Source organism: Morus notabilis, unplaced genomic scaffold (genome assembly GCF_000414095.1).
Source record: "Morus notabilis unplaced genomic scaffold, ASM41409v2 Scaffold1119, whole genome shotgun sequence".
NCBI classification, from domain to species: Eukaryota; Viridiplantae; Streptophyta; class Magnoliopsida; order Rosales; family Moraceae; genus Morus; species Morus notabilis.
Window position 1 is genome coordinate 64,048 of NW_010365946.1, and position 11,505 is coordinate 75,552.

General features: G+C 42.3%; 1 protein-coding gene across 1 annotated transcript; it reads left to right on the forward strand.

Annotated features, from left to right (window-relative positions):
• The first annotated feature begins 5,950 nt into the window (after window positions 1-5,950).
• On the forward strand, window positions 5,951-6,925 carry LOC112093727. Its single transcript, XM_024172731.1, has 3 exons — window positions 5,951-6,063; window positions 6,166-6,359; window positions 6,444-6,925. The coding sequence occupies exons 1-3, from the start codon at window positions 5,951-5,953 to the stop codon at window positions 6,923-6,925; spliced, it is 789 nt and encodes a 262-aa protein (XP_024028499.1).
• Window positions 6,926-11,505: the final 4,580 nt, after the last annotated feature.

Sequence of the window (11,505 nt, forward strand, 5' to 3'; positions counted from 1 at the left end):
TCACAGAAATTCGTAACTAATTATTGCTTAAAAGGCCAAGAATTCACCATGTAACTCAATACCAAAACCGAACTCTTTCTTACTCCCCAAAAAAACAAAAACGAAAACAAAACACAAACATCATATCATAGGTTAAAAGGCCGCTCCAGTGAGTGGAACAGGTGGCACTGGCACAGTCATTGTCAAAAATGGAAGCCACGTGAATTTTCTGGCAACTTTTGTGATCACGGAGGTAGGTGGAAAGGGGTTACTTTCATCATGTAACTCAATATTAAAATCGAATAGTGCGTTTAAAATTCATTTTAAAATAATTTTATTTTTTTGGGTACTTAAAATGTTCAATCAGCTTGTTTCTAAGCACTAATTTTTATGTAATACAATAAAAAGAGAGGATCCTTAATTTTGTCTTTAAGGTATTTAGGGGTGTTCATGGTTCTCAATCGGTTTGGAGAGAAAAATCTATTAGAAAATGTTAATTTATTTTTTGATCCGTTCGATTGAATTGAAATTAAATCAAATATTATTGATGTTGTCAGTTTGAACACATGATTTAGTAAATTGTATAACTTAACTATTAATTTTGTAGGTCTTTCCCAATTAACTATGGAGCATTTAATTTAAGGCACGAGTATTTTTTACCCCCGAGAGGTGTGATGATATTTAAATTGTTAGGCTAAATTTGTAATATGATGTTAGTTTATAAATTTATTTTTCAGATATTTGTTATAAAAAGTTAGTAGAACAGTTATCCCATAGACAACAAATTCTCCAACTCAAAAACTGTTGTATACCTTATCGTTTTGCGGCTCCTTACAAAGATGAATAGTAACTGTAAATAAGGAATGGACAGTAATGCTTTACAAACCAAATGCTACGATTAAAGAGGGAAAAAGACAATGTAGATGTCAGTATTCACTTTCCATGCTTATTTTTTAGGTTTTTCTCTTTTACAAAATATATAGGACTATGTTCAAAACATCTTAATTACAAAATATCACCTTATTAAGATCTCGTTCGTTTTGCAGATTCAAATTTTTAATTCGAACTAAGATGTGATATTTTCTGAGAGCTTTTAACTGTAGCAGAAAAAAAATAGATGTGACACTTTCTGATAACTTTTAACTGTAGAAACCTAAAACTGAAAACTCAAACCGGTGAAATGAACGAGACCTAAGTCTCCCATCTGTCTTGCCGGTGTGGGGTCCATTTAATGGTGTGGAATTATTAAAATATCACCTCTTTGATGATGTAATTATATGTTAAAAATAGTGAGTGATCGGATAAATGAGAAATTGACTCTTATAATGCTCTCATAAAGTTGAGAAAACCGAAGGAAAAACTTTAAAGAAATACGAAAAAAGTGAAAAAGTTCTTTGTCCAATATCGGAAAGAGAAGAAGTCATGGTCTCCTCTAAGCCATGTAGAAGGGACTCATACTCCTCAGTTGAAACACACCAAAATTTCAGAGTTTTTCTCTCTTCTCAGAAATTCTACGTTGCTACTAGTACATTGTTGTACCTATGATGAGGGGGTGAATCTGTTTTAAGAAAATTGTGGAATGCACATACTTCCGTATTTTCAATTTAAAGCTTTTTTTTTATTTCCAGATTATTATTTTTGTTTATTGTTATTATTATTTATATTGTTGTAGTTTTCAATTTTAATTGTACTAGTTTCTATAATTCTCTATTTCCAGTTATTCTGTTCATCTTTATTATATATTTTGACGAACAGTGTTGCCATCTCAAGTTCAGTTCCTCGCCTGGACCAAAGCTTGCTGGTTTAGGTACTATGGAGAGGATTTGCTTTTATTTTGTTTTTCTCCAATAATAATGTTCGTGATTCTACTAGTTATTACTTTGAGTTCCATTTTTATGTTGTAGTTAGTTAGATTTATTTATTTATTTTAGCTCATAATGGAATAGTCTAACTGGTTTTCTCAGGTTGAATAATCTGAAAAAACATATTGGGCAAGATTCCGACAACCTAAAGGTCGGGTATAAAAAATTGAGTTTCTCCGTGCAAAAGACCGAATTGCGAACTTATGATCAAGTAGAGATAATAGAAGTAATAGGAGTCAAACCCAAACATGCACACATCAAAAGGCCCAAGTTCCAATGTATGTCGAATATGCTTGTCCCAAATAACCAAATTAATTTATAGTATATTATATTATATTACTAGTCTGAATTTTCGATTGAGAGGGTTGTAAATTTTAAATTTTATTAAGGGTATTATGAAAATTTTATTAATTGTACTATGTTTATTCTTGCACAATTGTCATTGGGCTGCTTTTGATTTTGGCTGTAAATTCTTCAAAAATTCTTCAAAAAACACTTTTAAAAAAATTTACCAAAGTTAAAGTCAGCTTTTGCTACAAGCAGAAACTGATTTTGGAAGCGAAAAGCAATACCAAACTAACTCATAATGGTTGTTATAGAGGTTTTTTTTTTTTTGGGCATAGAAATTGCACATGAGATGAAAGTAAAACTCAAACTAAATCAAATTAACAATTTTGCAAATAAAACAATTCCAAAAGAAGCCTCTCGCATCATATTGGGATTCTCCACAGAAAAATCTATATTGTAGCATACATAAACAAAGCAAATAATTGAATATAGACATCAACTACAGTCTATGAGTATTTAAGGTTATAAACCATAAAGTTATACGTGCCTTAGAATAAGCAACAAGGAAGGAAATAATTCACCGCCTCTTCACTTCTTGAGTTCGGCTCACCTTACCGGTAGTCACTGTCTACTCGGCACTACTTCTAACTTCGCCTGTGAAGGGTTTAATACATTAAAAACAGAAAAAATAAAAAATAAAAAATAAAAATGAAAATATTTTTAATTTTAGACATAAATTATTTTTAAAAATGCGATTGGTAGTTTTATAAAAAGATTATTTTCAGTATAAAAAATCTATTAATATCTCTCTGTGCTCGAGAGAGTAGAAAATGGAAACAAAAAATAAAAAATTATTTTTTATTTCTTTCCTATTTTATACTAAATTAAAAAATTATTTTTATTTCTGTTCTTTTATCTTTAATTATGTCAAACACAATTTTTCTCCTTTTTTTTCAAAAAAAATAAAAATAAAACCGACTCTAAACACAGTTTAACTCTTCTTTACTCCCGAAAAAAACAAAAATAAAAAAACAAAAAAATAAAAAAAAACAAAAAAAACAAAAACAAAAACAAAACACAAATATCATATCATACGTTAAAAGGCCGCTCCAGTGAGTAGAACAGGTGGCACTGGCAAAGTCATTGTCAAAAATGGAAGCCACGTGAATTTTATGGCAACTTTTGTGATCATGGATGATGGTAGCTTCCATCCTGAATTTTATGGCAACTTTTGTGATCATCCGGGGGGGGGAGGGAGTCCACAGTTTGTGAACCGTAGGCTTTTGTTTTTCTCCAATAATAATGGAAGCCACGTGAATTTTATGGCAACTTTTGTGATCATGGATGATGGTAAGTGGGAGGGGTTACTTTCGGGGGGGGGGGGGGGTGGGTTTGTGACCCGGGGGTTTATTTATTTATTTATTTATTTATTTATTTATTTATTTTAGCTCATAATGCAATAGTCTAACTGGTTTTTCCAGGTTGAATAATCTGAAAAAAACATATTGGACAAGATTCTAACAACCTAAGGGTCGGGTATAAAAAATTGAGTTTCTCCGTGCAAAAGACCGAATTACGAACTTATGATCAAGTAGAGACAATAAAAGTAATAGGAGTCAAACCCAAACATGCACACATCAAAAGCCCCAGAGTTCCAATGTATGTCGAATATGCTTGTCCCAAATAACCAAGAATGATGGTAAGTGGGAAGGGGTTACTTTCGTGGGGGGAAGTCCACAGTTTGTGAATGGTAAGAATTTGTTTAATAAGAAGATTTAAATCGGATCATGATAAATTATAATTTTGAAATTATAATTATATTTTAAGTTTAAATAATGATTTTGAAAGTATTAAATTTATAAATTTATTTTTCAGATATTTGGACGGTAATGCTTTACAAACTAAATGCTATGATTAAAGAGGGAAAAAAACAAGGCAGATGTCACTATTCACTTCCCATGCTTATTTCCTCCTTATCTGGAAAATGATTAATATAATTCACATGATGTGCAATATCCTAACCTTTATGTGTATCATATTGAGAAATCTTTATTATGGCTAACTCGTTAGCAAATCCAAAAGAAATTATTTGGCTAAATGCATCAATTGACTATTTTTTTATATAGATTTTTTTTCCCCAAGAAACAAACCACACTTTCTTTGCGATCATAACCATCACTGCATTGATTAAGGTGGACTTTGATCACCTAAAATAATTACTCTATGTTGTACCAGAAAATACGATTGGACACGTCAACCAACAATGGCATGCCACGTGGCCCCACAGGGGTTGCGTGGACGCAGGCGTCGATCGTTTAGGCCGCCGACCCCATTAACCTTCGATGTTTATATGATTCGTCCGGGAAGGCGATTTAGCTAAGGTCGGCCAGGTTGTGGTCTGCGCCTGGACTCTGCCGTAACCGGACAGCGTCAACCGTATAAACGTGGGACCCCCGAGGTGACTGCAGTGCAGACATTAATTATAAACCCTTAAACCGCCCTGCGGTGGGAAGCAACAGATTATAGGAAGTCACAGAGCCGTAATAGAAGACCCAACGGTTGAGTGAACAGTCCAAAAGTGATTAGTGGGTTACGATCTTAGCCTAGAAAGTAGGCCACTCGAGTACTTCCACCTACGAAGGAAAATCACCCACGAAGAAAGCTTGGGTTATAAAAAAGGCAAAGCCCCATACGCTAGGGGGTTGGCTTCTGAAGAGAGAAAAGAAAACGAGAGAACAGCAAATGATGTAAATTGTAACAATCTCAAAAGAAATATAACACTACAGTGGATGTAGCTCTTCATTAACAGAGTGAACCACTATAAATTCCGTGTGTTCTTCTACTTCAAGCATATTTCCTCATGTTGCTCTCCATTCGCAAAATACAACAAACACTTCATTGCATAAACTGAGTATACAGTCAATATCAAGCAGGTAATCCAACGGGATACCTTGAGGTGACCCGGCCTATTTCTGTTGACGAGTTTTCACCGTCAACAATTGGCGACTCCGCTGGGGATCGAACCCAGAATCTGTGGTTCATGTGTTTGACCCCCAACAACAACACAGTCAGCAAGCATGCCTCCAAGAAGAAGAATTGAGGCCATCAACCAAGGTAGCCAAATGGACGAAACCACCACACATCCGGTGAATGATGGGATGGAGGAAGGTCCACCTCCAGTCAGAAATGAAGTCCCGCCCCTAGACGTGCCGCAGCCGGACCCTATACAGATGCAGGCCCAACTAACCACTCTAACCGACCTGGTATGTGGACTAATGGCCGTAGTCGAGCATTTGGACGGAAGGAACTCTATGCCGCCTCTAGAAGACGCCCCGAGGCTGCTGGAAGCTGCCATGGCTGAAAACCACAACCCCAGTGACCGCCAACACGACCTAGAAGGAATCGGGGACAGCAAAAACCATAGAGGCCATCCTAGGCCTCGACCTTCCCAATCTTCTGGCAGCCGTCTAAGGGTCGTCGGGCACCGGGCTCCTAAGGACCGGATAGCGAGAGGCCTGGGGAACCCCGAGGTACTACCCCAGAACCCAAGAGGAAACCCACCGGGAGACACAGGGTCAGTACAGGCAGGCGGACAGGCAAGGGGCGGACCCAACGTCCAAAGGGCAGAGGCGTCGAGAGTAGCTGGCTCAGCCATCTCGGCAGAAGAAGCGCGCGCCATTATGGAACGTATGGCCAACCTAGAGTAAAAACTCACAGGTGACGTCGCCGGCCTAAAAAAGAACATAGGGTGAGTGGCCGAGGTGGTAAACGTCGACATCACGCCTAGCCGCACACACGACCATCCATTTACTGCAGAAATAATGGCGCCACCTCTCCCCGATAAATACAGGTCGCCATCGATCCCACCATATGATGGTCGAGGGGATCCCGATGACCATTTGGAGATGTACACAGGGCACATGCTCTTGCACGGGTACGCTGAGGAGATCGAGATTATGTGCCGAGCCTTCCAGAACCATTTAACGGACTCTGCCCGAAGATGGTTTTGAAGGCTAAAGCCAAACTCTATCTCAAGCTGGGATGAGTTGAAGGAAGCATTTTCCCTCCAGTTCATAGGGATTAAAAAATATGTCCCCCCAAAGCAGAATCTGACGACGCTATACCAGAAGCTAAACGAGTCGTTGAGAGAGTGGCTTGCGAGGTATGGGGAAGCTATCGCCGCCACGATGGACATAACCGACCGGGAGGCCTTGATGGGGGCATTGTCTAGCATGAAGAAAATTACTCCCTTCAAAAGAGACCTGAACCGAAAGCCCTCGTCCAGTTATAAGGAATTCCTTGTATGAGCGCAAGGCTACATAAACGCCGAGGAAGCGGATGCGAATGACCCTGAGCACCGGTCCAACAAAAACAAGGGGACCGAACAAGGGCCGACGCCAGTAAAGCATGATGGAAAGAAGCGACAAGGTGGAGGAAACGGGAACAAGCAGCCCGCTTCGACGTCGAACACCCCAGAAACCAAGAAGCCGAGGCAAGAGGAGAACCGTAAGCCTCGACCGTTTCAAAGGTATGATTCCTACCATGAATTAATAGTAGGAGCCGAGGAAGTGTTCAATCAGGTCAGCCGCGGGAATCTATTGCGCCGCCCAGAGCCAATGAGGTCAGACCCTAGCCGAAGGAACCAGAAAAAATACTGCAGGTTCCACGGCGACGTCGGCCACCACACCAACGATTGCGCCGATCTTAAAGATGAGATCGAGAGAGTAATCCGCGATGGGAGGCTCCAGGAGTTCAAAGCCGAGCGGAGACCTAGAAACGATGGCCACAGCGGCTAGAATGACGGTCGACGCCGAAAGGAGAACCAGCGCCCAGAGGACCGAGAACCTATCGGCGTCATACGAACTGTCCTCGGCGGCCCCTATATAGGGGGAGACTCAAGGAGATCTCAGAAGGACTACGCCCACGAGGCCAGGGGGTTTACCAAGAAAGGTTCTGGAGTGTCTCCGCTGTGAAAACACCAAGATTCAGCAGCACTGACGTGGCGTTTAATGAAGACGACACCAGCGGAGTTCACTTCCCCCATAACGACGCATTGGTGGTAGAAGCCATGATCGGGAACCATACTGTGTGCCGGATCCTAGTGGACAACGAGAGCTCAGTAGACCATCTAAACTCTGACTGCCTGGAAAAGATGGGGATTCCAAAGGAGCAGCTAGAAAAGACCTCCAGGCCATTGTACGGCTTTACAGGGGACTCCGTCATCCCTCAGGGGACTATCCGGTTGCCCATAACCGCAGGGGAGAAACCTCGACAGGCCACGACAATGGCTAATTTTGTGGTAATAAGGGGGGGTTCCCAGTACAATGCCGTGATTGGAAGGCCAACCCTCTAGGCGCTGAGGGCAGTCACCTCCATTTACCACCAAAAAGTTAAATTCCCTACCCCAAATGGCATGGGCGAAATGAAGAGCAATCAGTATGAGGCTAGGATTGCATACTCCGATGCCCTGCGTGGATATGACTAGCCGGGAAGGCATGAGGCCAGGATCGTTTATCAAAGCACCGTCGAAGACATAGATCCCAGGATCCAAGAGGAGGTCACATGGTCTCAACCCATCGAGGAGTTGGTGGAGATCCAAGTCGATGAGGGCAAACCAACCAAAGTACTGAAAGTAGGCTCAGACCTAACCCCATCACTTAGGGTTGAGGTCGAGGGCTTCCTCAGGAAAAACCTGGATGTCTTCGCTTGAAATCATGCCGACATGGAGGGGATCGACTCGGAGGTCATATGCCATTCTCTGAACATTGACCCCTCATATCCCCCTAAGCGCCAGAAGCGTCGACCGATGAACCCAGAGAGGTACGAGGCACTAAAAGAGGAGGTCGACAAATTGATCAACAATGGGTTCATTAGGGAGGCCCATTACCCGCGATGGGTCTCAAACCCCGTGCTAGTAGTCAAGCCTAACGGAAGTTGGAGAACAAGCGTCAATTTCAGCGACCTCAACAAAGCCTGCCCAAAGGATGGTTTTCCACTACCTCGGATAAACCAAATGGTCAACGTCACAGCAGGACATGAAATACTGAGCTTTATGGATGCCTACTCTGGGTACAACTAGATCCCCATGTATCCAACCGACGAGGAGCACACATCCTTCATAACCAACAGGGGCCTCTACTGCTACAAGGTAATACCTTTTGGCCTAAAGAATGCGGGGGCTACCTACCAAAGGCTCGTGAATAAGATGTTTGCTCAACAGCTCAGGAAATCAATGGAGGTCTACGTCGACGATATGCTTGTGAAAAGTGCCAGGGCCACCCAACACGTCGACCATTTGGGTGAAATATTTGGTATACTGAGAAAATACCACATGAAACTGAACCCCCAAAAATGCGCCTTTGGAGTTAGATCAGGGAAATTTCTTGGTTTTATGGTCAGTAACCGGGGGATAGAAGCTAACCCTGAAAAGATTAAAGCTCTGCAGGATATGCGGTCCCCAACTAAACCAAAAGAGGTGCAAAGGTTGACAGGGTGTGTCGCCGCTCTAAACAGATTTATATCAAAAGCGACGGATAAGTGCGTCCCCTTCTTCAATGCTTTGAAAGGGAGTAGGCGCTTTGAATGGACACCACGGTGTGAAGAGGCCTTCCAGAAATTGAAGGAGCACTTGGGCAAGCCCCCAATCCTGTCAAAGCCCATCCCCGATGAAGAGCTTAGCCTATACCTCTCCGTGTCACAACACGCCGTGAGCTCCGTGCTAATAAGAGAAGAAGAAAGGGTCCAGCTGCCAATCTACTATGTGAGCAAAAGACTCCTCGACGCCGAGTCAAGATATACCGAAATGGAATGCTTGGCCCTCGCCTTGATGGTAGCCTCGAGGAAGCTTCGACATTATTTTCAATCTCACACAATACGGGTTCTTACAAATCCCCCGTTGAGACAGGCGCTGTAAAAGCCTGAAACCTCTAGTCGACTTCTCAAATGGTCGGTGGAGTTAAGCAAGTTCGGCATTAAGTATGTACCAAGAGCAGCGATCAAGGGCCAAGCGCTGGCCGATTTTCTGGCTGAATTCTCCAATAGACCGACTCCCACCACACCAGAAGAAGTCGAGAGGACAGAATGGAAACTCTACGTGGATGGAGCGTCGAGCGATAACGGGTCAGGAGCCGGCGTCTTATTGATCCGCCCAGAAGGTCACAAGATTACCTCAGCGGTTCGATTTAAATTTAAGGCGTCGAACAATGAGGCAAAATATGAGGCGCTAATTGCGGGACTGCGACTGGCCAGTCACTTGAAAATTGAAAGGCTCAGCATCTTCAGCGACTCTCAATTGATCGTCGGGCAAGTGAAAGAAGAATACCAAGCGCGCGGTGAGAAAATGGGTGCATACTTGAGGAAGGTAAAGGAAGAACTCATCAAGTTCAAAAACTACGAGATACTTCAGATACCACGAGCCAATAATACCAACGCCGACGCTCTGGCAAAGCTAGCATCTTCAAAAGACTCCGACGCACTAGGGGTCGTTCCTATTGAAGAACTGGAGCGGCCGACCATTAAGGAAATAATTGAGAAATTAATCATCCAAACAGGCGAAAGTTGGATGACGCTGCTCGTCCAATACCTGATGGATGCAAAACTTCCAAATTATAAATACGAGGCCAGACGGATCAGGTATAGAGCCGCCAAATACTTATTGTACGACAGTTTGCTTTACCGCCGAGGCTATTCAACACCTTTACAGCGGTGCCTGGACAGTGACGAAGCCCAGAAGGTCCTTCAAGAAATCGACGAAGGAGTCTGCAGTAATCATACAGGGGGCAATCTTTAGCTCTTAAGATTTTGAGGCAAGGGTACCACTGGCTCACGCTTAAGAAGGACGTATACCAATACGCTCGGTGTTGCGATAAGTGCCAAAGATATGCCACAATTCCTAGAGCACCCCCATAAAACCTAACCTTCATTCTTAGTCCATGGCCCTTCGCCAAATAGGGGGTCGACTTAATCGGGCCATTACACCTTGCACCCGGAGGCTTTAAGTTTGCCATCGTCGCAGTAGACTACTATACAAAGTGGGCAGAGGCAAAGGCTCTGACTACAACCATGGAGGCAGCTTGCACCAATTTCATGTGGAACAACATTGTGTGCAGGTTCGGGGTCCCCCACTCGATAGTGTTCGACAATGGGAAATAGTTCGATAATGCCTCAACACGAAGATTCTGTGACAGCTTGGGCATTCGAAAGGATTTCTCGGCACCGATACATCCACAATCTAATGGGCAAGTCGAAGCAGTCAATAAAATATTAAAGTATACCCTAAAGAAGAAGCTCAACGATCTAAAGGGAAAATGGGCTGAGGAACTTCCTAAGGTCTTGTGGGCATACAGAACGACGAGCCAAAGTACCACGGGTGAAACACCCTTCTCCATGGCGTATGGCGTTGAGGCAGTACTGCCTACAGAAATTGAGACGCCAATTCTAAGAACTGTAGTCTACAACGACGACGGTAATACAGAAGGCATGAATGGAGAACTTGACCTATTAGAAGAAAAAAGGCTCGACTCCCAGTTACGCCTCGCCGCCTACCAGCAGAAGGCAGCACGATATTACAACAAAAAAGTCAACCAACGAAGGTTTATCCCATGAGACCTAGTATTGAAAAGGGTAACACAGAGTACAAAACCCAAAAATACTGGACCTCTGGGCCCAACTTGGGAAGGACCCTACCGAATAAGAGAAGTGTTGCGTCTTGGCACCTACATTTTGGAAAGCCTTTCCGGCAAGAAGATTCAGCATCCATGGAATGTAAAACAGCTAAAGCTGTACTACCAATAATGTATGTAGTTTTTTAAACACATCTTAGTTACATTTTTGGCAATTTAAATAAACTATGAGTTTTTAGAAATATTGTCCAAAAGTAAGAAGAATTCACCCTTCGAATAAACTTGTCTGCTTAAAAAACCAAGGTATATTAAACAGACAAGGGGGGCAGTAAGGGATCTACGGATCACCGGAAAAACTTAGAAAATTTTACGAAATTTTCTAAGGCGATGACCCCAAGGGGCAAAAGCTAACGCCAACTCTTCCAAGGAGGAGAGGCGAGGAAAAACTTAGAAAATTTTATGAAATTTTCTAAGGCGACGACCTCAAGGGGCAAAAGATAACGCCGACTCTTCCAAGGAGGAGAGGCGAGGAAAAACTTAGAAAATTTTATGAAATTTTCTAAGGTGACGACAGGAGAGGCGAGGAAAAACTTAGAAAATTTTACGAAATTTTCTAAGACGACGACCCCAAGGGGTAAAGATAAGCGTCAACTCCTCCAAGGAGGAGAGACGAACACTTAACAAATTTTACGAAATTTGCAAAGACAAAGACCCCAAGGGGCAAGATAAAAAACACAACAGAAAATCGAAGAGCG

What these genes read in the sequence shown, in the direction of transcription:
- LOC112093727 (XM_024172731.1), top strand. Translation starts at nt 5,951, where the DNA reads ATGGCGCCACCTCTCCCCGATAAATACAGGTCGCCATCGATCCCACCA. An exon ending in GGGCACATGCTCTTGCACGG is followed by an intron (nt 6,064 to 6,165) that starts GTACGCTGAGGA and finishes CTCTATCTCAAG; the next exon opens with CTGGGATGAGTTGAAGGAAG. An exon ending in CTTGATGGGGGCATTGTCTA is followed by an intron (nt 6,360 to 6,443) that starts GCATGAAGAAAA and finishes TATGAGCGCAAG; the next exon opens with GCTACATAAACGCCGAGGAA.